The 23,824-nt window shown below is 41.2% G+C and overlaps 1 protein-coding gene across 1 annotated transcript in view; it reads left to right on the forward strand.

Annotated features, from left to right (window-relative positions):
* The window catches only part of SCNN1B (sodium channel epithelial 1 subunit beta), a 1,718,819-nt gene that overhangs the window by 1,407,968 nt on the left and 287,027 nt on the right, over positions 1 to 23,824 (forward strand). The window contains exon 8 of the mRNA XM_044089820.1: positions 13,654 to 13,771. Within this exon, the coding sequence (XP_043945755.1) occupies positions 13,654 to 13,771 (118 nt within the window). The remainder of the gene's footprint in view (positions 1 to 13,653; positions 13,772 to 23,824) is intronic.

Genomic DNA, 23,824 nt, shown 5'->3' on the forward strand with positions numbered 1-23,824 from the left:
GTAGTAGTTTCATACAGGTGTGTGAACAGTCCAGCAACCTGGTGATATACTGGCTGGGGATCTCCTGCTTGTGTGGTATCTTTCTAACCTGAGATGTACCTAACCTAACCTGTAATGATACTTTCTCCATATTTATTATTATTTTTTCTTTAATAACTTGTTGATACTGGTACAGTAATGCTGATTAATTTATTTCCATTTTTACCACTTTGAATTCATCTGGCAACCAACTAAATTCCTGCTTTTATGTATATATTCTATATATGTTACTGTAATCAAACCAACTAAATCCCTGCATTTATGTATATATTCTGTATATATTACTGTAACCACTATGTGTAACACTGTTTGTACTTCTGTACCAATTAATGTTTAATTTTTTTTCTGCATCTATGTTCTTGTCGGAGCTTTTCTCCCCAAGCCTCCACCGAAAATGGGCTCTTTTAGGCCCAGTGGACTTTCCCAGTAAACAAATGCAATAACTAAATAAATAAAATAAATGTCATATCCTTGTGTGTGCATACGTCTGACCTGTACATTTTTTGGCAGGTTGTCCAGGTGTTTGGTTAGAGGTTTCATCCTTTCTATGTAAACCTGTATTTTTATGGCAAGTTAGTTACATATAATTGAAGTGTGATGTTACAAAATAATACAGACATTACTGTTTCCAAATACATAACCTTCAAACAATTCCAACTACTGCAAACCCCTCACCCCACCAACTTTCTTGCAACAAATCCCTGTCATTGTGTCTTTGTTCCACTTTTCTTTCTGCCCCTTGTCCAGACATCTTGCTGTCAGATGTTGTGAGTTATAAGTGTGGGTACAGAGTTCATTCAACTGTGCAGGCATGTCTATTATTTGTAAAAGCAAACATAAGAAAAAAGGATTATTGAGAATGACCACTGGCAACAGTACCACACAGCACTTATATTTACAAAAGCCTTGGCACTTCTGCTGCACATCCTTCAAGATGTCACTAATATGTGTAGCATATTCCACATAGCAGTGTGACTTCCAGGTATGTCAGTGGCAGAGCAGTGGGTGTCACTGACATGCATAACAGTTGGCATTGCAGTTATCTGCACGTGGCCCTGTCAAAGGCAGCACTGTACCTAGGGCAGTACAAGATGACTGCCAGGAGAACGTGCTGGCCCGATCCAGACACTGTTAATCACACATACACATAGCTCATTGACCCCTGCATGTTGTGGACAGGCAACATGTTTTCGTGTGTAATGGTACAGCCCTGCCAATGTGTGTTATGCTGCTATTTCCATACAAACATATATGTTACTGCATTTGTGTGGGTATGTGGGGAGGGGGGGACACACCTGTCCACTGTACACATTTGTACAGACTGTGCTGATATTTGCTTTACATATCGATTCCATTTACTATTGTCCCCTGCCTTAGGTACTGGAGGCATATCAGTAAAGAGCCCAGGTCAGATTGTATTCATAGCCTTACTGCAACTGTGGGTCGTGCTATGCTATCACTGTGTGAGTCTGTAGAGGGTTAATTCAACATTGCCACCATTTGTGTGTCTTTATCAGACATTTCTCTGTGGTTTTCTACAGCTGACTTTTTGTGTGGGTGTGAGGGGTGGTTATGGGACACCCACCCTGACATCCATGCCTGTGACCTATGACCCCCCACTTAGTTGTCCCCACACCTAGTGGGATTTGCCACCTTGGGTTCTACTGCATAGTGTGTGGAGGCCAGTTTTGGCCAGACATTTCCTGGTGGCCAACATAGCTGTCAGTTGTGTGCTGCTATCCCAGTAGGCCACCCCATTCCCTTGCATGCATGCAGCATTACCATAGATATGCTAGCAGAACATACCATTCCATTCATTTATTGTTAAGAAGACTGACTTATCTTGTGCTTGCAGCAGTTTTGAGGACAATGTTTGAGGGCTGCCTATATTGTATGTACACAGTACACTGTCTATACATGGGAAGTTACAGGTAATGTGATGTGTGTGTCATCCATTTTTACTGTGTGTGCAAGTCAGAGAGAGGTGTCAGTCCCTGGGGTCCCTACATTGTCAGTGTGTGTGTGTGCTATGCATTGCCTTTTTGCCAAGGCGTGAGCATACTGGGCATGCCTCCATCTGGCTACAGGAGCAGGCTCAGGGGCCTCCTCCTGTGAGTCCCTCTTGTGCCTGTGGGTACCTTTTTCAATGGTGGTGGGCTGTGTAGCCCTTCCCCGTGCTGTTCCTGCTGCAGCTGTTTCCACAGGATCATATTGTGTAGCATGACACATAATATGAACATGTGTGCACATGTGGCTGGAGAGTACTGCAAGGCTCCACCAAACATGTCAAGGCAGCAGAACCATGACTTGAGCATCCCATACACACACTCTATAATGATCCTGGTTTGTGCCTCATTATGGCATTCTTGTGTGGGTGTGTGTGCATGTCTGATGCTTGTCATCTCATCATCCATGGCTCCAGTGCATAGCCAGCATCCCCCACCAGATGGCCATATGGGATGCCCCCACTGGCAAATGCCTGGTACAGCTGTGATGAATGCCAGATGTGGGAGTCGTGATAGCTTCCAGAGGTTCCAGCACACACACATCCATGATAATGCCCTGGGTATTGCACACAACCTGGTAGCTGATGGAGGGAAAGTCCTTGTGTTTTATGTAGACCCTACCCTGTTCACCGGGTGGTGCTTTGAGGGGGATGTGTGTGCAGTCTGTGATACCCAGTACCTCTGGGTATTCTGCTACACAGTGGAAGAGGCATATATTGCTGGTCCTCTCCTCACGGGTGTTTGGGAAGTAAATGTGCTCACTGGCATGTGGTAGCATAGCATCCAGGAACTGGTGGAGTACCCTGGATGAAGATGCCTGTGAGACCCCCATCATGTCCCCAGTAGGTCTTTAGAAAGTACCTGTAGCTAGAATTCTTAAGGCTACACATACCTTGGTATCCACTGGGATGGGTACCCTATGTTGGTTCTAGCTCTCAATTGAGGCTGGTACAGCTCGGCAAGTTGCTGAAGTATGTCTCTGTCTACCCTGTTGGGCTGTACTATCTCCAGATCATGTAGCCCCTGTTAGGTTACCCTTGGTCTGAACACTCTTCTCCTCCTCCTTGGCCTGTGGCGATTGTCAGCATTATCCTCCTCTCTGCCATCAGCCTCTAGCACATACATTTTTCCAGTTAAAATTCCCCCACATGTATACACCAATGGTGCAGAGTTTGTGGGAAAAAACAAGACTGTAAGGTGTTTACATACTTTATACTGTTGTGCTGCAGATGCTGCCTGTATGATTGGCTGACTATGATACATTCCAGCTGCCACGTATATTACTCATGGCTTTGATTTGGCCACTGTGAGTGTTAGAGGCATTACTGGTAATGTGTGCATGATTGTCTTTATTCTGCTGTTGCCCTTTTTTAATTATTTGTTATGTACATCTCCTCTGGCTTTCAGCTCTGCAGCCACCTACCAGCTGTATTATTGTGTGCTTTGCCTGGCCCATTGTAAGTTGCAAGAGTCCCATATTAGTGATTTCTACTTCATTTCTCCTTTATTATCCTTTTGCCCTTTATTTGTTTTTTTTTTTTTTTACATCTCCTCCCATTTTCAGCTAAGCAGCCACCTACCAGCTGTGTTATTGTGTGCTTTGCCTGGGCCATTGTGAGTTCCAAAAGTCCAATTTTAGTGATTTCTACTTAATTTTTTTCCTTTATTGTGCTGTTGCGCTTTATTTATTTTTTTTTTGCATCTCCTCCCAGTTTCAGCTATGCAGCCACCTGCCAGCTGTATTATTGTGTGTTTTGCCTGGCGCATTGTGAGTTGCAAGAGTCCCATATTAGTGATTCTTACTTCATTTCTCCTTTATTGTGCTGTTGCCCTTTAATTTTTCTTTACATCTCCTCCCATTTTCAGCTTTGCAGCCACCTGCCAGCTGTATTATTGACTGCTTTCAATGGACCATTATTAGTTGCAGTATCCCATATTGCTGTTTGTACTGCATTTCCCTTGTTCTGTTATTTCCTTTTTATTTTCCTGTATCCTTCTTGTTTAAGCCCCGGCACACTGCCCAGACCCATTTAGGCTAGTGTAAACAGCAAGAAATGGCCCTCCCCTGGGCGCGAACACACTCCTCAGTTCATGAAATAAGTGTACACAGCCACAGGCACACCCCCTCGCTTAGCTGTGCTTAGCTAAGCACAAACCCGGCCAACGGAGCTCCAATGTGCTTGCAGCAAGTATGACACACCCCCTTTTCATGTTAGTTGCTCCTCCTGTCTACACAATGGTGTTAGAGCACCTACACGGTAAGGTGCAGTGTGACACTTAGAAGAATTTTGTGATTCAGTATAAGTCCCCTCATTAACATAGCCTACTGCCTTACTCCATAGTTACTGCACTACACAAGAGCCTTCCCCATTAGCAACCACTGTTCCCTGCCATTGTTTTGATTCTGCTTGTCATTGACTATAATGGCAAAATACAGCTTTCCCCTAAAATGCACCTTTCAGATTTATTTCTTTATTTTCCCTAGATCCTGTTTGCGCAGCGCTTCCCTATGTTTAAACGGCCGAGATCATTCGAGAAGTAACAAGCTTTTAGTTTAAAAAAATATATACAGTTTAACATGCCAATGGCCAGGTTGGGGTCCATGCTTTTATTGGAGCTGTCACGGCTCCGTTTTCAATTTTGCAGAAATGTATTTGGCTAGTAGTCAAATACATTTCTGCAGCTTACACTGTTCCTGCACAGCTACCTACCTGCTTCCTGGATTGCTGTTTTACCTCATTTGCATGGTTTTCACCAGCAAATGAAGTAATTAGCATCCCGCATGGGTTTCCATGCAGGAACAGTTTTGGCTCATACGTGCACGTCAATACTGCACATTCCTGGATCGCTTGGCGGCCATATTCCATGCAGGCTACACTGCTCCTACACGGAAAGAAAACATCTGTGAATCCCACGGTATGTGTTAAGTTCTCATTCAGCTGGTATTGTAAATCCACAGCTTGAGCCATGTGGTCAGCATCCGTTTTTCTCTTCTTTTTTTTCTTACAGTAATGTTCTTCAATCCTTCCATGTTCCATTTTGATTTCTTCCTTTTTACCTGCCCATTGCCTCTTTTTTCTACCTTCTCCATTGGAAAAATTATGCCTTTTTCTGTAGACTGAAGGTTTTCTGATAAAAAAAAATATCATCATTCCCTGTATCCTGTGTGTTACATAACAAAGCAGTGTCCTTTTTGCTATGTATTCTCTTTTCTTTACAAGTCACTTACTGATAATTTCCACTTGTTAGGAATTTTACACAACACTGATCCTAGTTTAACATCTACTAATATCATCATAATATTCACTGGAGATTCTTACCAGCAGGAGTCTTATGTCTGGCCTGATTGCAATACAGTATACCTTCACCATCCTGCCTATGGCTGACTCCCTCCAACCCAGATGTCAGAGATGTTGGGGGTATAGGGTGGCCATCAGATGCCACTATCTTCAGTTCTTTCTTGTCATAGTATGAGAAGGTGCATGCTTTGTGTTAATGTTTGTCAGTCTGGTATGTTTACCTGCTTCAGTAGCTCAGATAAGTACCCCTTTGAGGAATTTTTGTCATATCTGTAAATTGTAGACAGTCTAGAGTCTGAGCAAGTAATTAATTGTCTAGAATGCAGGAAACAGATTTTTCACAAATAATTTCATTATTAATGTACATTCTGTTTAGGCACAGAATATATCGTATTTGGTTAATCCCCACTGTGTGGGATTCAACCCAAGGATGATCAAGTGTCACTCTCATTCTCTTCAGGAATGCGGTGCCCTAAAAAAAGTCATGCATTTGCTCTCATTCTGCAACAGCATTAGTCAAATTGCCTGCTAGATACTCATCCAAGAAAAGAAAGGATTCAGAGAACTGCCCAAAACAGACATATAAGCAAACCAATACAGCCAGTCAGAATTGGAAGCCTCCCTAGGCCCAATAACACTGAAGTCTGTAAGAAGTAGTAAAAGTTGTATTTATCAATTCATCACTGCAGCAGGCTTCCCTACAGAGTCCAATATTCTCATAAATACCTTTATAAGATTCCTCTAACTGAGGCATGCATGGTGCTCTGGATTCCAGCCACTGAACTATGCTGTCTCATTCCAGGAATCCTTTTCCAAGTGAAAAGGACAGAAGCTTATACTTGTCTGAGGACAAAGCTCCTCCCAGACCATGTTAAAGTAGAGTTCTTTAATGCACCTCCTTGCCAAGAGTCTTTTGGATTCCCCATTGAAAAAAAGGTTTTCAAAAGACTGGAAGAGAAAGGAAAAATCATCCAATCTATTAAACATTTTTTACATGCCAAGGCTCCAACACAGATTAAAAATTATCGCCAATCAAACTCATCCCTCCCCTTCCACAAAACTTCCATACAACCCTCATCTTTCCTTCCGTCCCCTCCTGCTCTAACTCTACCCTCATAAGACAGACATATAAGGAAACCAATAGCAGCCAGTCAGAATTGGATGTTCATCTGACTACCTGGGCATCTTTACAAAGGAACAGGAGGAAATCACCTAAAAGCAGTAGGTCCCCATGATCATAAGTCAGGGGCACAGACCACAATTTCTAAATAGACCCACATTTTCATGAATTCTACCTATTCCCAAGGAACAGGTAGATTTAGTCCCACTCTTGCCAAGAGATCTTCTTGCACAGGTCACAGTACAGAGAGAAGCAAAAAGGAAAGGTAAAGAAAGTACATATTTTACTCAAGACTGTTAAATGTTTACTGTCAGGCCTCCGACTTTTTCTATTACCACAGGCCTTTCTAGGGTAATATTGTAGCAGACAGGCTAATTGGGGCTCAGACAGACCCACACTAGTGAATGTTTAAGAAGAAAGTCTTCTTGGATTTGTTTTATGGGTGGGGATGTGCCAGAAGTAGACATTTTTTCTCTGGATTTATGGAGGATGGGAAGATCTGCACTGGGATCCCATTTCCAGGAGCTGGGTGACAGATACCTTCTCTGTAACACTGGCTTATCTGTTGTCCTCTGCATTACTAACTACACGACTAATCCAAGGAGTATTGCAGAAGATACATAATCAGAAGCTGAAAATACTATTAATAGCTCTATTTTTGCCCAGACACTACTGATGAACTTGGCAAAGTCAGAACCAATACTATTGCTGCACTGTTTGGGCAAAAATAGAGCTATTGCAGAAGATACATAATCAGAAGCTGAAAATACTATTAATAGTTCTGTTTTTGCTCAGACACTACTGATTAATTTGGCAAAGTCAGAACCAGTACTATTGCTGCACTGTTTGGACTGTTTGACTCAGAATGAATACTCCTTACTGTACTTCGACCAGAAAACTCTATAAAGTTGACAGTGTGAATGATTTAGCAGTCATCTTCTTCAGGAACATGTTTTCAGAGGATGTGCTTTAAGTTGTGGGGGAGATTAGGAAAAAAAAAAGGAAAGCTTAATTATGCAGTCCAAGGTAGTAGCACAAACCACAGTAAAAACACAACGCTGCTCCGGCACAATAAAGGCTGTCCCTTTTCCCATGAACCAAAACTGCTGTTGCAATCACAAGGATAAACGTAAAACGATGTTCCAACAGATAGTTTAAATATATTATTTAATGAAAAGAAGTATAAAAACAGAAAGAGTAACTGATTATGCGCTTTCGTCTCCTTAACGGAGACTTCTTCAGAATCCAGCTGCTCTTATCAGTTCATACATTTTATAATAAAGCATTGATGGCCTATTGGCTAAAATTCAACAATTCCTTTAATTGAACAAACTGTTAGTTTAAACCAATTTAATTTATACCAAATTAAAAGGGCTAGCTCGTAGTTTAAGGTCTGTACACAACTGCTTAGTACATTACATTTTGAAATACAGTATGGTGAACAACAAACACAAATACTGGTTCAAACATCATAAATATAATAAATATAAATAGTACACATCCCCTGATCACTCAAAATTCCATTTTATATCTTAAAATCATGTAAAGGCAATAATTAATCATTATATAAATACTATTTAATTGTTCTGTAAATCTGTGAACATGTGCATGAAAAAATCAAATGTATACCATAATATAAATATATTTATGAAAATATGTATATGTAAAAATCTATAGAAATATATATATGTGTATGTCACATATATATACGTTAATATATTGACATCATAATAAAAAATAAAAAATAATAAATAAATATATACATATACCTACATACCAAATATTTTAAAAAATTAATTAAAAAATCTTTTTAAAGTGTGAATCAGTGGATAGAAACTACCAATGAGTTCAAGAGTTAAAAATTATGCAGCAGATCATTATAAATCTCTTACTATAAATATGTTTATAAATATAAAAAACTTAGAAATTAAAAAAAATCAACATCTTAAAATGTTAAAATATAATGTTGGCTATTAAAAAAGTTGTTAGTTAATAAGAAATGAATAAGAAATAAATAGGAAATAAAAGGCTCTTATGTCAGAATACATTTAACATTTTACTTTTTTCGGGTCCATTGCCAGTAGTTTTAGTGCAGGAGTGATGGATATATGGTCATTTAGTCCCTTTCCACTACAAGCATCCAACCTTAACTGCCAGATCATTTCCCTATACTCTAACTTTGTTTCCCAGTCACCTCCTCTATCCATGGGCTCTATCTCCTCTAACACCCAAAATTTAAAATCCGCTGTATGTATATATTTATTTATTATTTTTTTATTTTTTATTATGATGTCATTATATTAACATATATATATATATATATATATATATATGTGACACACACATATATATATTTCTATAGATTTTTACATATACATATTTTCATAAATATATTTATATTATGGTATACATTTGATTTTTTCATGCACATGTTCACAGATTTACAAAACAATGAAATAGTATTTATATAATGATTAATTATTGCTTTTATATGATTTTAAGATATAAAATGGAATTTTGAGTGATCGGGGGATGTGTACTATTTATATTTGTTATATTTATGATGTTTGAACCAGTATTTGTGTTTGTTGTTCACCATACTGTTTTTCAAAACATAATGTACTAAGCAGTTGTGTACAGGTCTTAAACTACGAGCTAGCCCTTTTAATTTGGTATAAATTAAATTGGTTTAAACTAACAGTTTGTTCAATTAAAGGAATTGTTGAATTTTAGCCAATAGGCCATCAATGCTTTATTATAAAATGTATGAACTGATAAGAGCAGCTGGATTCTGAAGAAGTCTCCGTTAAGGAGACGAAAGCGCTTAATCAGTTACTTTTTCTGTTTTTATACTTCTTTTCATTAAATAATATATTTAAACTATCCGTTGGAACATCGTTTTATTTTTATCCTTGTGATTGCAACAGCAGTTTTGGTTCGTGGGAAAAGGGACAGCCTTTATTGTGCCGGAGCAGCGTTGTGTTTTTACTGTGGAAAGCTTAATTATCTAAATGGAAAAAATTCTCCCTCTTTTCCCTCGACTTGCAAATCGGGTGACTCTGTTCCTCACATAGCTGACAGACTCTCTGTAGAATAGGACTGTCCTGTGCCTCTTTGTAGGTACAAGTATCAGTCATTTCAGCTCACCTGCCATTGGACCACCCCATTATATTCCCAGTTGCCAGTCAAACAATTTCTTAAAGGAATAATGAATTAGAGACCACCCAAAAAGGGGTGGCCTCCAATGCATTACCTAAAGTATATGTTGGAAAAACTTTATCAACTTTTGAGTCAGCTGCCTCACTGCCCCTCACATGTCTCTCTCAGAAGTCCATTTCATTGATGGCTATTACCTCTGCTAGAAGGATTCTACAGCTGCAAGCAATAATGAAGAAGGAACCTTTTTTTTATTTTCAATGACAGGGTCATCTTACATACTAATCTCACATTCATGCCTAAGTCAGTGTCAAACCTATATCTATCCCTAAGCTGTTTACTCCCTTTTTTCCTCCCAGCTCCAACAGACAAGAGAAAATATTTCACCCTCCATTTATTTTGAAAGAACTAAATAGATTAGAAGATCATACAAGTTGTTCATTTCCTTTTCTAGGGATAAGGTGTAAAAGGCTGTGAACAATCAAACCACATTCAAATAGATAGCACATTGTATTTGCTATTGTTAAGTATTTATGTGGGGAAAAATATCCCTAGGCATATTGCAGCCCATTCCTGTAGGGCCACTTCAACTAACATAACTTTTCTTACTTCAACCTGGTCATCAGTCTATACCTTCTCAAAACTCTGATTTCTAGGTCCTGTTTCCAGCACTAGGGTTTGTTTTTCCATAGCTGTCCTACAGGATATGCTGTCTACAAACCCCTGTCAAGGCCAGCCACACACTACTCATTGAGATCTGGAAGTCTTCCCAGAAGTCGTGACTGGAACAGTGAATATTTCAGTGCATATAGTACAGTTATGTTAATTGTAGCTGAGTATGTTCACTTTCATAGTCCCATTTACCACCCACTTTTCTGTCTGCTTCTTTCCTGGGTATCCTAGGCCTGGGTTGAGTATCCTTTTCCAATTGCCAACCACTTTCCCTCTCTGTTCCCTTACCAGGCAATTGTTTTCCTAAAGACTGCCACCTGGGGAGGCCACTTATAGCCTTGTGGTTGAAACCTTATGCCAGGGGATTTGTCCACCAGATCACCTTGCTCTCTGGCACTTCTGCTAATCCTTTTTGTCCATCTAGGACAAGGAAGAAGTGAAAATGGTGTCTGATCATGCCACAGTTTATACCACCAGAAAATTCTAAGTCTAACACTGTGAATTATTTAGCAGTCATCTCCTTCAGACACATGATTTCAGGACATGTGCTTTAAACTATGAGGTGGACTGAGGAAAGTTTCCTTATTTAAATGTAAAAGATTTTCCTTCTGGTGCCTCACCAACAGCCAGTGTCCAAATGCAGCACAGGTGTTTCTGATCCCCACCTATCTGACAGACCTCTGTAGAGCAGGACTGATGCCAGATTACAGAAAATTGATTTCAGATGCTACGTACCGTTCCTCTGTCTTTCTCATTTCGCACCAGTAGCACATTTGGTCAATAAAATGTGTGTAACTGTGTGACCTTTTCTCTTACAAATGTAAAAGGAGATTAAAGGAAGGGAAATGCATATATCTACTGTTTGAAATGTAGAAGATTGTCTCCTGCAGCTCATGTTCTAGTAGGTCATAAAATGTAGTTACATACCACGTCAAAGAAGTAGATGACTCAGACTATAATTGCCAAAAGAAAGCAGACATTAAAATATATACAGTTAAGAGCTGTCTGTATAATGGTAGTTTATTTTGTTCTGAGGTAATATAAGTAAGTCCTGACCATTTACAGGTGGAAGAACTGGTAGAACTAACTGCACCACTGGAAATAAAATTAATAAAATAAACTGATGTAATGTTTTTATTTTGCAAAAGGAAATGATGCAATGTTTTCTTCAGAACATGACTGAGGAACTAAAATGCGTAAATTATTTGAGACTGGTCTTTACTCTATCATAGTCTTTGCTTGGAAGATATTGAGGGGACTGCTCCACAGTAAGTTTGCTATTCAATTCATGTCTATTATCTTCTAGAAATGTAAAATAAAAAGATTCAGTACTCTTTGGCTAGGACACGGTCATCAAACTGAAATAAATAAAAATAGATAAATGTATCTAGCTTAAATAGTTTTTTCGTTAAATATTTCTGCCTGTGTAACTAACTGGTATGCATGGGTTCACAGTTTCAAAGGAGGTTCATAGGGAGGTTACTAGGCTAATGGCCCTGTGGCCTTTACAAGCCTAACCATGTTATACCTGTTTTTCCTAATTGAACCTGGTTAGGTGGTCATTATTCATAGTGCGAGTCTATAATCAGCACCAACTACCTCTGTTCCTGAGGGACAAAGGTGCCACCCCCAGGGTGAATTTACTGTCTCCCATTGAATTTTGTACATTCTTATTTTTCTGCATATTTAAGCAGTAACTGTACTGTTTCCATTATTGTTAAGCGGAGTTTATGTATACACTTTTAAGTTCTTGTGTCTGGTGTCTTTTATTATGTAGGTATTATTGCTATTTATTATCTGAGAAAAGAGATATCATTTACCACTGTGGGTTAACAAGTTGTGGCTCCTGTCTGCAGTTAACTAAGATCATTTGGGTTCAGATCTAGCTTAAATAAGAACAGAAGACAGCTGGAGGTCCCTGGGTGCAGTACTATCATGCTAGGAAGAAAGCTGTAAGAAATGGGAGAATTCTGCCAGCCTTCCTTACAAGTGTATGTGTTTGTGTGTGTGTGTGTGTGTGTGTGTGTGTGTGTGTGTGTGTGTGTGTGTGTGTGTGTGTGTGTGTGTGTGTGAGTGTGTGTGTGTGTATATGTTTGTCTCTGAAAATAACTTATGTGAAGGGCGGTTGTGGTGGGCAAGGGGGCACTGGAAGACACTGTGTAAATACAATGAGTGTGGTGTGGAAAGGGCCTGCAGTGCTGTGCCAAAGACTGAGCTTTATAGATGGCCTGTGTGCAGTTTAATCTGGGTGTAGATGTTAAAAGTTCATACTTAGGGAAGCATTGTCTTTATGCTTTTAGCCCATGTTCCATTTTGTGAATTGATTATTAAGTTAGACTTCTGTGCAGTTTCTTTATTTTATTTTAACCTGCTAAGTACCAGTGGTAGTACTCAAGAGACCATCTCTCTAGTGCCAGGTAGTATCCTTTCTTCACATTGATATCAATAGTTCCATCAATATGTATCATTTTAGTTGGCATTGGTGTGATTCAAACCCTTTCTACTACTTCTGAAACCACACAAAAGACCAGTGAAAACAGCTCTACTTTCCAAAATAAGAATTTAATAAAAACCTTTTAGTTGTCTCTCCTCTCCTAGCGCCTCGGCTGCAAGCCTTTACAGAGTAAAAAAGTGAAGTGAAGTGAAGCATACTCCTTTCTATTACTTGTTTGTCACACAATTAATGTCCTTATATCTGGGTGGGAAGAAGTCAACAGGAGCCAGGTGGGGAGGGGGCATACAGAACTTTTAAAATCAGGCCAGCCATCAGGCTTCTGCAAGCAGGAATCCACAAGCATTATGAGGGTGGCAGTAAGTATACTTGATTTTCTAAAATTATTCTAAATTTCTAACACCACTGTACTTTATAGTGAGTTTTTGAAACAACTGTACTTTTTTTTACACAATATAATTGATCCATCTTTGGCAAGTGCACATTTTGTAGCAGTAGGTGAGGTGTAACTGCATTAACTACTCTCTATACTGTTTACGTTAAATGTTGCCACTGTATTCCCCAAAAGGTATGGTCCTAAATTGACTAGCTAGGTTAGAGAAGACCTAGCCTATCACGAGAAGCTTACTACTCAGGACTGACAAGTCTTTATAACAGTTACAGGAAAGTTATAAGCTCCAACTCAAATATGTTTGCTCTTTACACATTTTCAGGAGTTAAACATGTATTGAGAAAATGTAAGATGTATTGTCAGTTTGTTAAAAATTAGCTCTAGTTTAAACACTGGTAATGTTTTTATTGTAGTAGAAAACAGCTGTACTTTTTGATTATTTAGGAAAAATTATGTGTCAGAATGTTTCATTAGTGCAGGCACAGTAACTAACGTGATGACTCCCATCTCATCCCTAGAGCTGCCTTTGGTCCTGCTTCCAGGCTCAGATGGTAAAGAGATGTGGGTGCGCTTACTACCTGTATCCTCTCCTGGATGGAGCCAACTACTGTGATACTCAAAACAACTCAGACTGGGGTTCGTCAAGTATCATTTACTTATTTATTTATTTATTTGGAGTTGATTGCCAGGATGGTTCACTGGGCCGTTGTGATCCCATTTTCAGTAGAGAACCGGGAACAAAAGCTCTGCAATAAAATCACAAACAATAGATCAACATGATCTGTTGCATACATTGTAGGGGTAAAGCAAAGCAATTTAATTTTATAGAATGTATACACTTTTAAGTAAAAATAACAATAAACACTAACTAGAAATAATATGTAAAATAAATATAATGCAATGCAAAACGGTTACATGTTCTTTATGTGCTTCACATTTGCAGTCATAAGGAAAGGGATTTCTGACATAGGCCAACATCCAGCTTGATTTCTCAGAGCTAAGCATGCTTCAGCACTCACCCCTGGATGTCAGTGTATTCTGATACAAAAGGTAGCATCTGTCCACACCATTTTTAGTTCCTTTTTTACCATGGACGTATGTGTGTGCATTATTTTCAGAAAATAGCATTCAGAATCTGATGTCCGTATATGTCAAAGAACATCAGACTGAACAGATAAGTATCCCATCAAGGACATTTTCTTAAAGTTTGATAGTAGTGATAAGTTCTTTGGGTTATGGTACTCCGGTTAACATTATGACATTCTAAAGCCTATATAGTATGTCTGCCCAAATGTAAGAAAACTAATGCTAATGCACTTGTGGGTGGCTTACACTACCTGTATCCCCTTCTGGATAGAAATGCCTTTGTTCAGAACACAATGTCCTGAACTACATGTTATGCCAATGGTTCAGTAGTAATTGATGTTCTTCATCTCACATTGCTGCAGTCATAACTAATGGGTAGTCCGCTGTCCTCGGTCGGCCCGAATACCAAAGTGTTAGGCTGGCGTCGGTCATGGCGCTTAGATCTGACGTCAGTACGCCATGGTACTAAAGCGCATGACCGACGTCATATCCTCAGTCTTTTTTGCCGCATGGTCCGAAGCAGAAGCAGCGTTTGCAAGTGCCGTTCGGCGTCCTGAAATTTTCGTATTCTGAGTTTCAGACCGAAGACCAAGTTGGGCTAAGTACCCCGTTGGGGAATATTTTTGTTTTTTCTTGCCTCAGTTAAATCCGGATGTCAGAAAAAGTGAATAATTGTATTTCTTGTGGGAAACAGATACCTCATAGGGATTACCACTCTCTTTGTATTCCTTGTTTGGGGCCTGAGCACGACGTAGTCGGGTGTCGCTTTTGTGCTAAATTTAATAAACGCACTATTAAGCGTAGGCTAGGTTGTGCTAGGCTTGTTTTTGGTAAGCGGTGTAATTATAATATGCCGTCGGATTCTCCGACGCCCGCTACCGCGAAGAAGCGTAAGGAGAAATCTTTGAAATCTAAGCAGGATGAGTCGTCCGTTCCGGACGCCGGTTCTTTAGAGACCGCGGTGGAGTCGGTGGATCCGGCCGAGGCCTCAGTTGAGTCTCAAGAGGGACCTTTGGTTTTGCTAGATGTAGCTTCTCAGGAGTCAGGTCAGGCTGAGGGGGCCTCTCAGGTTGCTGTGCTTCCCTCTTTGCATAAGGTGGTTAGGCCTTCTCCCTCTGTATCTAAGGTACCTTCTAGGGCCAGGCCTGGTTTGTCTTCCTCTGGTGTCAGTCCTAGTTCTGCAGGTTCTGTGCCTAAAAAACACATGCTTAAAATGGCAGAAGATTTAATTACCTTGATTAGAGGTTCTATGCCCCCTCCAGATAAGAGGCCTAGGGTGGAGCCAGAGGTGGAAGGATTGGAACATTCTTCAGATTATTCAGAGTCTTCGGCTGAAGACATTCAGGATTTTCCCCCTTATTCTGATTCTGACGCAGAAGATTCTAGTCCCTCTGCTTCCCCTCCAGAGGATTTTTTCTTTTTCAGAAACCCTGCATTCTATGAGGGAGCATTTCAAATGGGAAGGTCAGGATTTCTCAGATTCCCGAAAGAGACTTAGGGAATTCTTGTTTTTACCACAACATAGGCCCTTGGCTATCCCTCCGGTTTTAGATGTTGTACAGGATGTTTTCTCTGAGGCTTCACTTAATCCAGACTCTTTACCTCCTGCCCCGGTTAAGCCAGACAGGTATTACAGGGTGCCAGAGGCTCATAAATATTTGTATAAGAGCCCTAGGGCGGACCCTGAAACTATTAGCCAGGGACCTAAGGGTGTCAGGGCTTCTGTAGTAAAGAATCCAGTTCCTATGGATAAGGACTCTAGAGCTCTGGATAGGTGGGGTAAAAAAGTATATACCTCTTCCACTCTTGCAATGAGGGCTTTAAATTGCCAGTTTCATATGCTGAAATACCAGAATTTTCTTCTTAGTCAATTGAAGTCTAAGGTGGATGCTTTAGCTGAGGGCATAGACTGTAAAGAATTACAGGATTTGGTTCATGCCTCTGATCAGGTGGGTAAGCATTCTTTGCAGTGTGGTTTTGATGCTTTGCAGGCCTCTTCTAGGGTGGCTGCCACTGGATCTGTTATTCGTAGGCACGCTTGGCTTAAGGACCAGAACTTGTCAGAGCATGTTAAAGCTCGAATTTTGGATGCTCCTCTGCAGTCTGAAGTTTTGTTTGGTTCTCCTGTGGAGTCAGTCTTGAAAAAGATGGAGGATAAAGTTAAGTCTGTGCAGACTGTTAAAGATTTCTTACAAGTGCAGCCCCCTAAGTTTAGCAGAAATTGGCCTACTAAGGGATGGGCTTACCCTTCTTCTGATATACAGTCTAGGGGCAGATCTAGACGTGGTAGGGGCAGAGCTCATGCACAGGGATCTTTTAGGCCTAGGACTTGGAGTTCCCCTGCACAGTCTGCTGGTGAGGGCAGGGGCCAGTCCTTTCGTAAACAGACCCAGTGACCTGCATTTTCAGCTGCCCGATCCTTCTTGTCTGGCAGCTCCTCTAGGGGGAAAGTTGGCACTTTTTAGGCAAAATTGGCTTTTAGTAACCCAGGACAAATGGGTGTTGGACATTATAAACCGAGGCTACAAGTTTTATTTCCACACATTGCCCCCTTTCAAGGGCATGCCAGACGTTCCTCCTCAGCAAAAGGCAGAGGCTCACAAACAGATTGCTTTACTTCTTCAAATGGGAGCTATCCAGCAGGTTCCTCCATTAGAAGTGGGCCTAGGATTTTATTCTCGTCTGTTTCTTGTACCAAAGAAGGGAGACACTTGGAGGCCAATTCTGAATTTGTCTATTCTCAACACATACCTGGACATTCCAAAATTCAAGATGCTGACTTTGCAACAACTTCTACCTATGCTAGGCAGAGATCACTGGATGGTAACTCTGGATCTCAAGGAGGCTTATCTTCATATTCCTATCAGACCAAGCTGCAGGAGATTCCTGCGTTTTCGGGCTGGGACTTTACATTATCAGTTCTCTGCATTGCCCTTTGGCTTATCTACTGCGCCCAGGGTATTCACAAAGGTTCTGGCGCCGGTGATAGCCTTCTTCAGGTTAAGAGGAATACAAATTTATTCCTTATTTGGACGACTGCCTGATTCTGGCTCAAGACAAAGACAAGCTACTTCACCATCTTCAGTATGTTATGGCAGTGTTAAGGTGCCTAGGGTATTCTGTGAACGAAATAAAGTCCAGTCTAGTACCCTCTCAGGACATGTGCTTTCTGGGTGTGAGACTGAATACAGCCTCTCAGATGGCGTTTTTGACCCCGGACAAGCAAAGAAATCTTTCCCTTTACTTCCAGCAATTGTCTCACCGGTCCAGGCTGACTGCAAGGACAGTCCTTCAAGCCTTGGGGTTCATGGCATCTTGTATTCTGGTGCTTCCCAATGCCAAACTGCATATGAGGAAGTTACAATGGTATCTCAAGAGTGTATGGACACAACACTGCCACAATTTGGACCCTGTCATTCAGATAATACCTTGCATTCAAAAGGAATTTTTGTGGTGGGCTCAGGAATGTCACCTAAACAAGGGACTCTCTGTGACCCGACCAGAGGCGAGTCAGATCTTAACGACAGATGCCTCGGACAAGGCTTGGGGAGCACACCTCAATGGAAAATGGGTTCAAGACATGTGGCCTGCCAGACTTCAACACTTGCATATCAACATGAAGGAGATGTTAGCAGTCCAATTCGCATTGATGGCCTTCAAGGATCTACTACACCCAGGACAAGTGTTGATTCAAACAGACAACACAACTGTCATGTGGTACATCAACAAGCAAGGGGGAACCCATTCGTACCCACTATGCAGACAAGCGATGATTTTGTGGGAGACAGCTCTAAGTTTGCACCTCACTCTTCAAGCAAGGTTTCTGCCAGGAGCACAGAACTCCTTAGCGGATGTATTGAGCAGACAGATGGTGGATCCTCACGAGTGGAGACTGGATCCTCATGTATTTCGACAGTTGACAGTGATTTGGGGGACTCCAAACATAGATCTGTTCGCTTCCCCACTAAATTTCCAGCTGCCAAAGTTTTGCACAAAGATGTTTCATCCAAAAGCTTGGAAGGTGGATGCTCTATCATTCAGTTGGAGCAATCTTCACGTCTACGCCTTTCCTCCTCTGCCTCTTCTTCCCAAGGTGATCTTGAAGGTCAGACAGGACAAGCCCTCCATGATTCTTATAGCTCCAGATTGGCCACGTCAGCACTGGTACCCTCTGCTGCGGAGTTTAGTACGGGAGCCTCCTTGGCCTTTGCCAGCAAATCCACATCTTTTGACTCAGGCAGGCAATCATTTCATCAATGTCAAGATACAGTCCCTGCATCTGGCAGCTTGGCATATTCGGTTCTAGACCCTGGAGGGTCGCAGCTTCCTCAACAAGTTTTGAATGTTATTTTGGAGGCCAGACGGCCTAGTACAAGGAAGGTTTATGCTGATAAATGGAGGAGATTTTTTCTTTGGAGCAAAGCAAAGTGCTTTGATGTTTCAGTACCTAATTTGAGTGTTTCACTTCAGTATCTTACAGAATTACTAGACAAAGGTTTGTCTTTCTCCTCTGTAAAAGTTCATGCTGCAGCTATTTCTGCTCACTATGATTGTGACCCACCTTTATTCTCTCATCCCTTGTTCAAGCAATTTCTTAGAGGGGCAAAGAACATAAGACCCCCACGTAGAGCTCCTACTCCTTCCTGGGATCTCAATTTTGTGTTGGAGAAACTCACTTTATCTCCTTTTGAAGCTGCAGCTACAGCTGAGTTGAAGTTTTTGTCTTGGAAGACAGCTTTTTTGTTGGCCATTACGTCTGCTAGAAGGGTATCTGAATTACAGGCTCTAATGGCAGTTGAACCCTTCCTAATTTTTCATAAGGACAGGGTCTCTTTGCGTACTAACCCTACTTTCATGCCTAAAGTAGTCTCAAATGTAGCCTTGAACCAGTCTATTCATTTGCCTACTTTTTATGCTGATCCCCAAAATAAAGGGGAAAAAATTTTGCACTCTTTGGATATTCACAGGCAGTTACGTTATTACTTGAGCAGAACTAAAGGGTTCAGACAGTCTCAACAGTTGTTTGTTTCTTTTGCTTTGGGTTCTCAGGGGAAACCTGTTTCTAAACAAACTATTTCTAAGTGGATTGGCCATTGTACATCTCATCATGGCAAGGAGATTCCAGCTGGAATCAGACCTCATTCCACTAGGGCTACTGCCACTTCAACTGCTTTTTTAAGGGGTGTAGCTACTAAAGATATTTTGGAGGCAGCTACTTGGAGTTCAGTGCACACTTTCTCTAAACATTACCATCTCCCTCTTTACTCTAAATCTAGGGCTGGGTTTGCCACTGCAGTTTTACAGGGCATGTTAGCAGCTCCCAATGCTTTATAATTTTGCCATCCTCCCTGTACCTTTGCTTTGGGATTCTACCCATTAGTTATGACTGCAGCAATGTGAGATGAAGAACATAGTACAGTTTTGTACCTACCATAAATGTAGATGTTCGAAGATCCACATTGCTGCAGTCCAATTTTCCCTCCCTCCTTCCCCACTGTAGTTAGAGGTGGTTGTGTGATCTGGGGTGTAGTTATGGTTTGTACATGGGTGTTTGCATGTTTTTGGCTATGGCCTTTCCTTTTAGGGCCTTCTGACATCTGGGGCAAGAAAAGACTGAGGATATGACGTCGGTCATGCGCTTTAGTACCATGGCGTACTGACGTCAGATCTAAGCGCCATGACCGACGCCAGCCTAACACTTTGGTATTCGGGCCGACCGAGGACAGCGGACTACCCATTAGTTATGACTGCAGCAATGTGGATCTTCGAACATCTACATTTATGGTAGGTACAAAACTGTACCTTTGTTTTATTTATTTATTTATTTATTTATTTATTATTTATGAAAAGGTTAGCCCCATTAGGCAAGTAGCTTCTTTTCAGAGGAGACCCAAGGTGGTACTTATACTGTTAAGGGAAATTTGGCCAAGGCATCAAGGAACTTCCCCTACTCAAAATCTGGAGGTAATTAGAGAGCACTCATGTCTGGTTCCTAACACAGTGGCAGCTGTGGCCAGAGTGTGATGTGGAGAGAATAGTGGAAGGCACAATGGTGAATGGCAATGCTGCAGAGAGTTTCAGCAAAGTTATGGAGGATTCAGAGGTTGTTTTTCAGCAAAATATGTTTGCAGAAGCCAAAAATGAGAAGTCACAGAGCAAGTCTTGTGTTATTGCAACCCTTCAGTCAGGAGGGTTGTGGGGTGATTTATTAAAAGAAATGTTGATACAGAGCTTGCCAGAAAATAAAGGAGATGTTTTGTGGGAAGATATTATGGAAAAAATATGATAAGAAGAAGCAGAATCAATCCTGAAATATGATGAAGTAGAAAAGATTTCTTATGCAGAAAAAAGTGAAGAAAGGTGCAAGAAGAATAACGAAAAAAGCAGAAAGCAGGAGAGAATATGAAGTGGAATTATGTGGCGAGAATTCAAAATAAAAAAGAACAAGAACTGGATAAGTATGAAGTTTGAGACAACTTAATGGTCCCTTTGAGTGTAAAGCACAAGAGGTAAGAGCTTTTATTTTTGTAAACAAACATTTTGTGACATTATATTTGAGAATGTTTATGCAATGGAAAATTTTCTTGGAGAATATGAAAAAAGAAATCAAAACATCTCAGAATAATTTCTTCATGACATGTGACCGTTGCCACCAATTTCCTTTTATTGACACTGATTTAGGGGATATGCTACTTAAAATAATATTGAGAATGAATGCACAAGGGAAATTTAACTGTTGTACTGAGAGAGAGTTGTGTACCTAGTGAGATGCTGCTCCTGTCCTGTCTTTTATATTGGCAAGACTAGGGAACCCTAGGTTCATAGGTAGGTACTAGGCTATTGGCCCTAGGGCCTATACAAGCCTAGCCAAAAAGGTACACTGGCTTTCGCCACCCAAGAAAATTATTTTCTTGTGCCCATGTCAAACAGAACCACAGAAGTGATCCCCGGGGTGAATTTGCTATTACCCATCCAATCATCAAGATTTTTCTTGAAGAGTGCTAATGAGGAGCTCTGTTTGACATAGATAGGTAGTCTGTTCCAGAGTATGGGAAGGCTCTGGGACAAGAATCTATCCCTCCAGCATGTTCTGTTTATTGTGGTGACAAGGTTTAGGTCCCTAGAGTGTGCAGCTCAGAGGGATTGCGATTTCTTTAAGTGGAGCATGTCCAACAGCTCTGGGTTTGACATAGCTTTGTATGTTAGGCAGAGATCGCCTCTGAGTAGGCGATATGCGACGGAGTAAAGCTGGAGTTTTTTGAGACGGTCTGCATAAGACATCTGTTTGAGGCCAGTAATCCTCTTTGTGAGGTATTTTTGCCGCCTTTCCAGTTGTTGTAGATGTCTTGTGAGGTACATACCAAAAGGGGCGTTGTACTCTATAATGGGTCTAATGAGTGATGAGTAGAGGGGAACAATGACCTCTTTTTTGTTCTGGATAAGAAACCTTTTGTGATGAGGTGTGCCACGTAGAAGGATTTCCTGACCACTGTGGCAATGTGATTATCAAAGGAGAGACTACTGTCCATCTATGTCCCAAGGTCTCTTATCACACTTTTGGTGTTAAGTAGACTACCGCCTATGTGGTAGTTCATGGGTACAGAGTTTTTACCAAAGGGGATGACAAATCACTTTTTGGCATTGAGCTTGGGACCATGTCTTTGTCACCAGGCATCTGTCTCAATGAGGCCCTTTTGTAGGATGCCCACATCATTAGGAGTTTCGATTATGGCTCCTAGTTTGCAGTCATCTGCAAATTTAGTTAGCCAAAGACCTTCTGTGTTAGCCTGTACTTCAGAGAAATAGATACCAAACAGGAGAGGACACAGGACTGAACCCTGTGGTACTCCACTTGTCACTGGTCTGAAGTCAGATTTGGAGTCTGGTACTTTCACAGTGTGGGTTCTGTCAGTAAGCCAGTTGGCAACCCATCTTGTGACATAGGGATTTATACCTAGTTTAGTGAGTTTATCTATAATTCCAGAGTGGGTGATGGTGTCGAATGCCTTGACGAGATCTAGATAGGCTATGTGAACCACCTTACCCTCATCTATGGCTTTGGTGACTACTTCAAAGAAGTCTATCAGGTGTAAGAGACATGATCTGCCTTTTACAAACCCAAATTGTGTAGGGTCCAGAGTTTGGAGATCTCCAATGTCTTTGTTTATATGTTGTTTATGAGTTCCATGATATGTTCCATGGCCTTGCAGACGAGGCTCGTCAGGCTAATGGGCAGTAGTTCCCAGGGTCTCTTGTGCCCCCCCCCCCTTTGTGGAGTGGGATAACTGTCGCGGTGCGCCATTCAATGGACACAAAGCCTGAGGTGATGCTATGATTGAACACGGTACTTAGGTGGGGTGCCAGTTCATTCTGTAGTTCATGTAGAAGGCAGCCTGGGATGTTGTCAGGTCCCATGGATGCTGTGTTCTTGGCTTTGGAGAGTGAGGTTTTTACCTGTGCAGCCGTGATTACAGGAACTTTGCATTATTCCGGTATAAAGATGGGCCCTTTAGGGGGTGAGAGTTAGCACTGAACGTATCTGCCAGGATGTTGGCAATGTCAGTTGGTTCTGTATATTTAAATTCATTGTGCTGTAACTCAGAGCAGATCTGCATGTTGCCATTGAGATTCTTGACATAGCTATAGAATGCTTTGTGATTGTCTTTAGAATCTGTGGCAATTTTGTTTTCATAACAAGCTTTGGAGGATTTTATGAGGGATCTCAGCACCTTACTGAGGCTGACCAGGGAGTTCCTCCAATTGTGGGATTTTACTCTTTTTTGCAACAGTTTCTTTCTTCTGTTGTAGAGTTTGTTTATGGCAGAAGACCACCAGATTGGCTTCCTTTTTTTGGAGGATAGCATCTTGGTTCTGTTAGGGGAAGCAAGATCCATGCACTTGTGTAAGTGCTTATAAAGTGCATTTGTGTAGGATTCAGCAGTCGTACCTCTGTTTTCCATCTGCATGGGTGTCGTGAAGTTTGCCACTTCTGTCTTAAGAAGCGTGAAGTTGGCTTTGGAGAAATTTTTTATGGTTGTTTTCCTAATTGGGGGTGGGAGCGGGATGTGGATGTCTAGGGTGATTAGCTTGTGGTCGGATCGGACCAACGAGGAGCTGACCTCTGCTGTGGAACACCGATCACCCATGTTGGTGATGACCAGGTCTAGGATATTGCTGCCCCTGGTAGGGGTGTTGATAAGTTGATCCAAGGCATTGAAATTGATGATTTCCAGAAAACGTTGAACAAAGGAGTTGGTACATGAGTAGTTTTCCCAGTTAATGGTAGGGTAGTTGAAATCACCCATTATAAGAGTGTTGGGTTGTACCTTAATATTTTCCAGTGTATCAAGAAAAGAGGAGTGGGAATCCTGGGGCATGGTGGGGGGTCTGTAGCAAGCTACAATCTGGATTGCGGTTTTGCCCAGAGTTAGTTGAACTTGGATAATCTCGGATGCATTATGCTGAGCAACTAGCTTGGAGGTGTGGATATCCTTAATGAATATGGACATGCCTCCATCTTTAGTGTTTCGGTATGTGTTTGGTGGCCAAAAGGTGTGGTATGAATTATAGCCTGGTAATACAGGGGTGCTCTCTGGAGCTTTG

This window comes from Protopterus annectens, chromosome 12.part0 (genome assembly GCF_019279795.1).
Source record: "Protopterus annectens isolate FY-2018-M chromosome 12.part0, PAN1.0, whole genome shotgun sequence".
Lineage (NCBI taxonomy): Eukaryota > Metazoa > Chordata > Ceratodontiformes > Protopteridae > Protopterus > Protopterus annectens.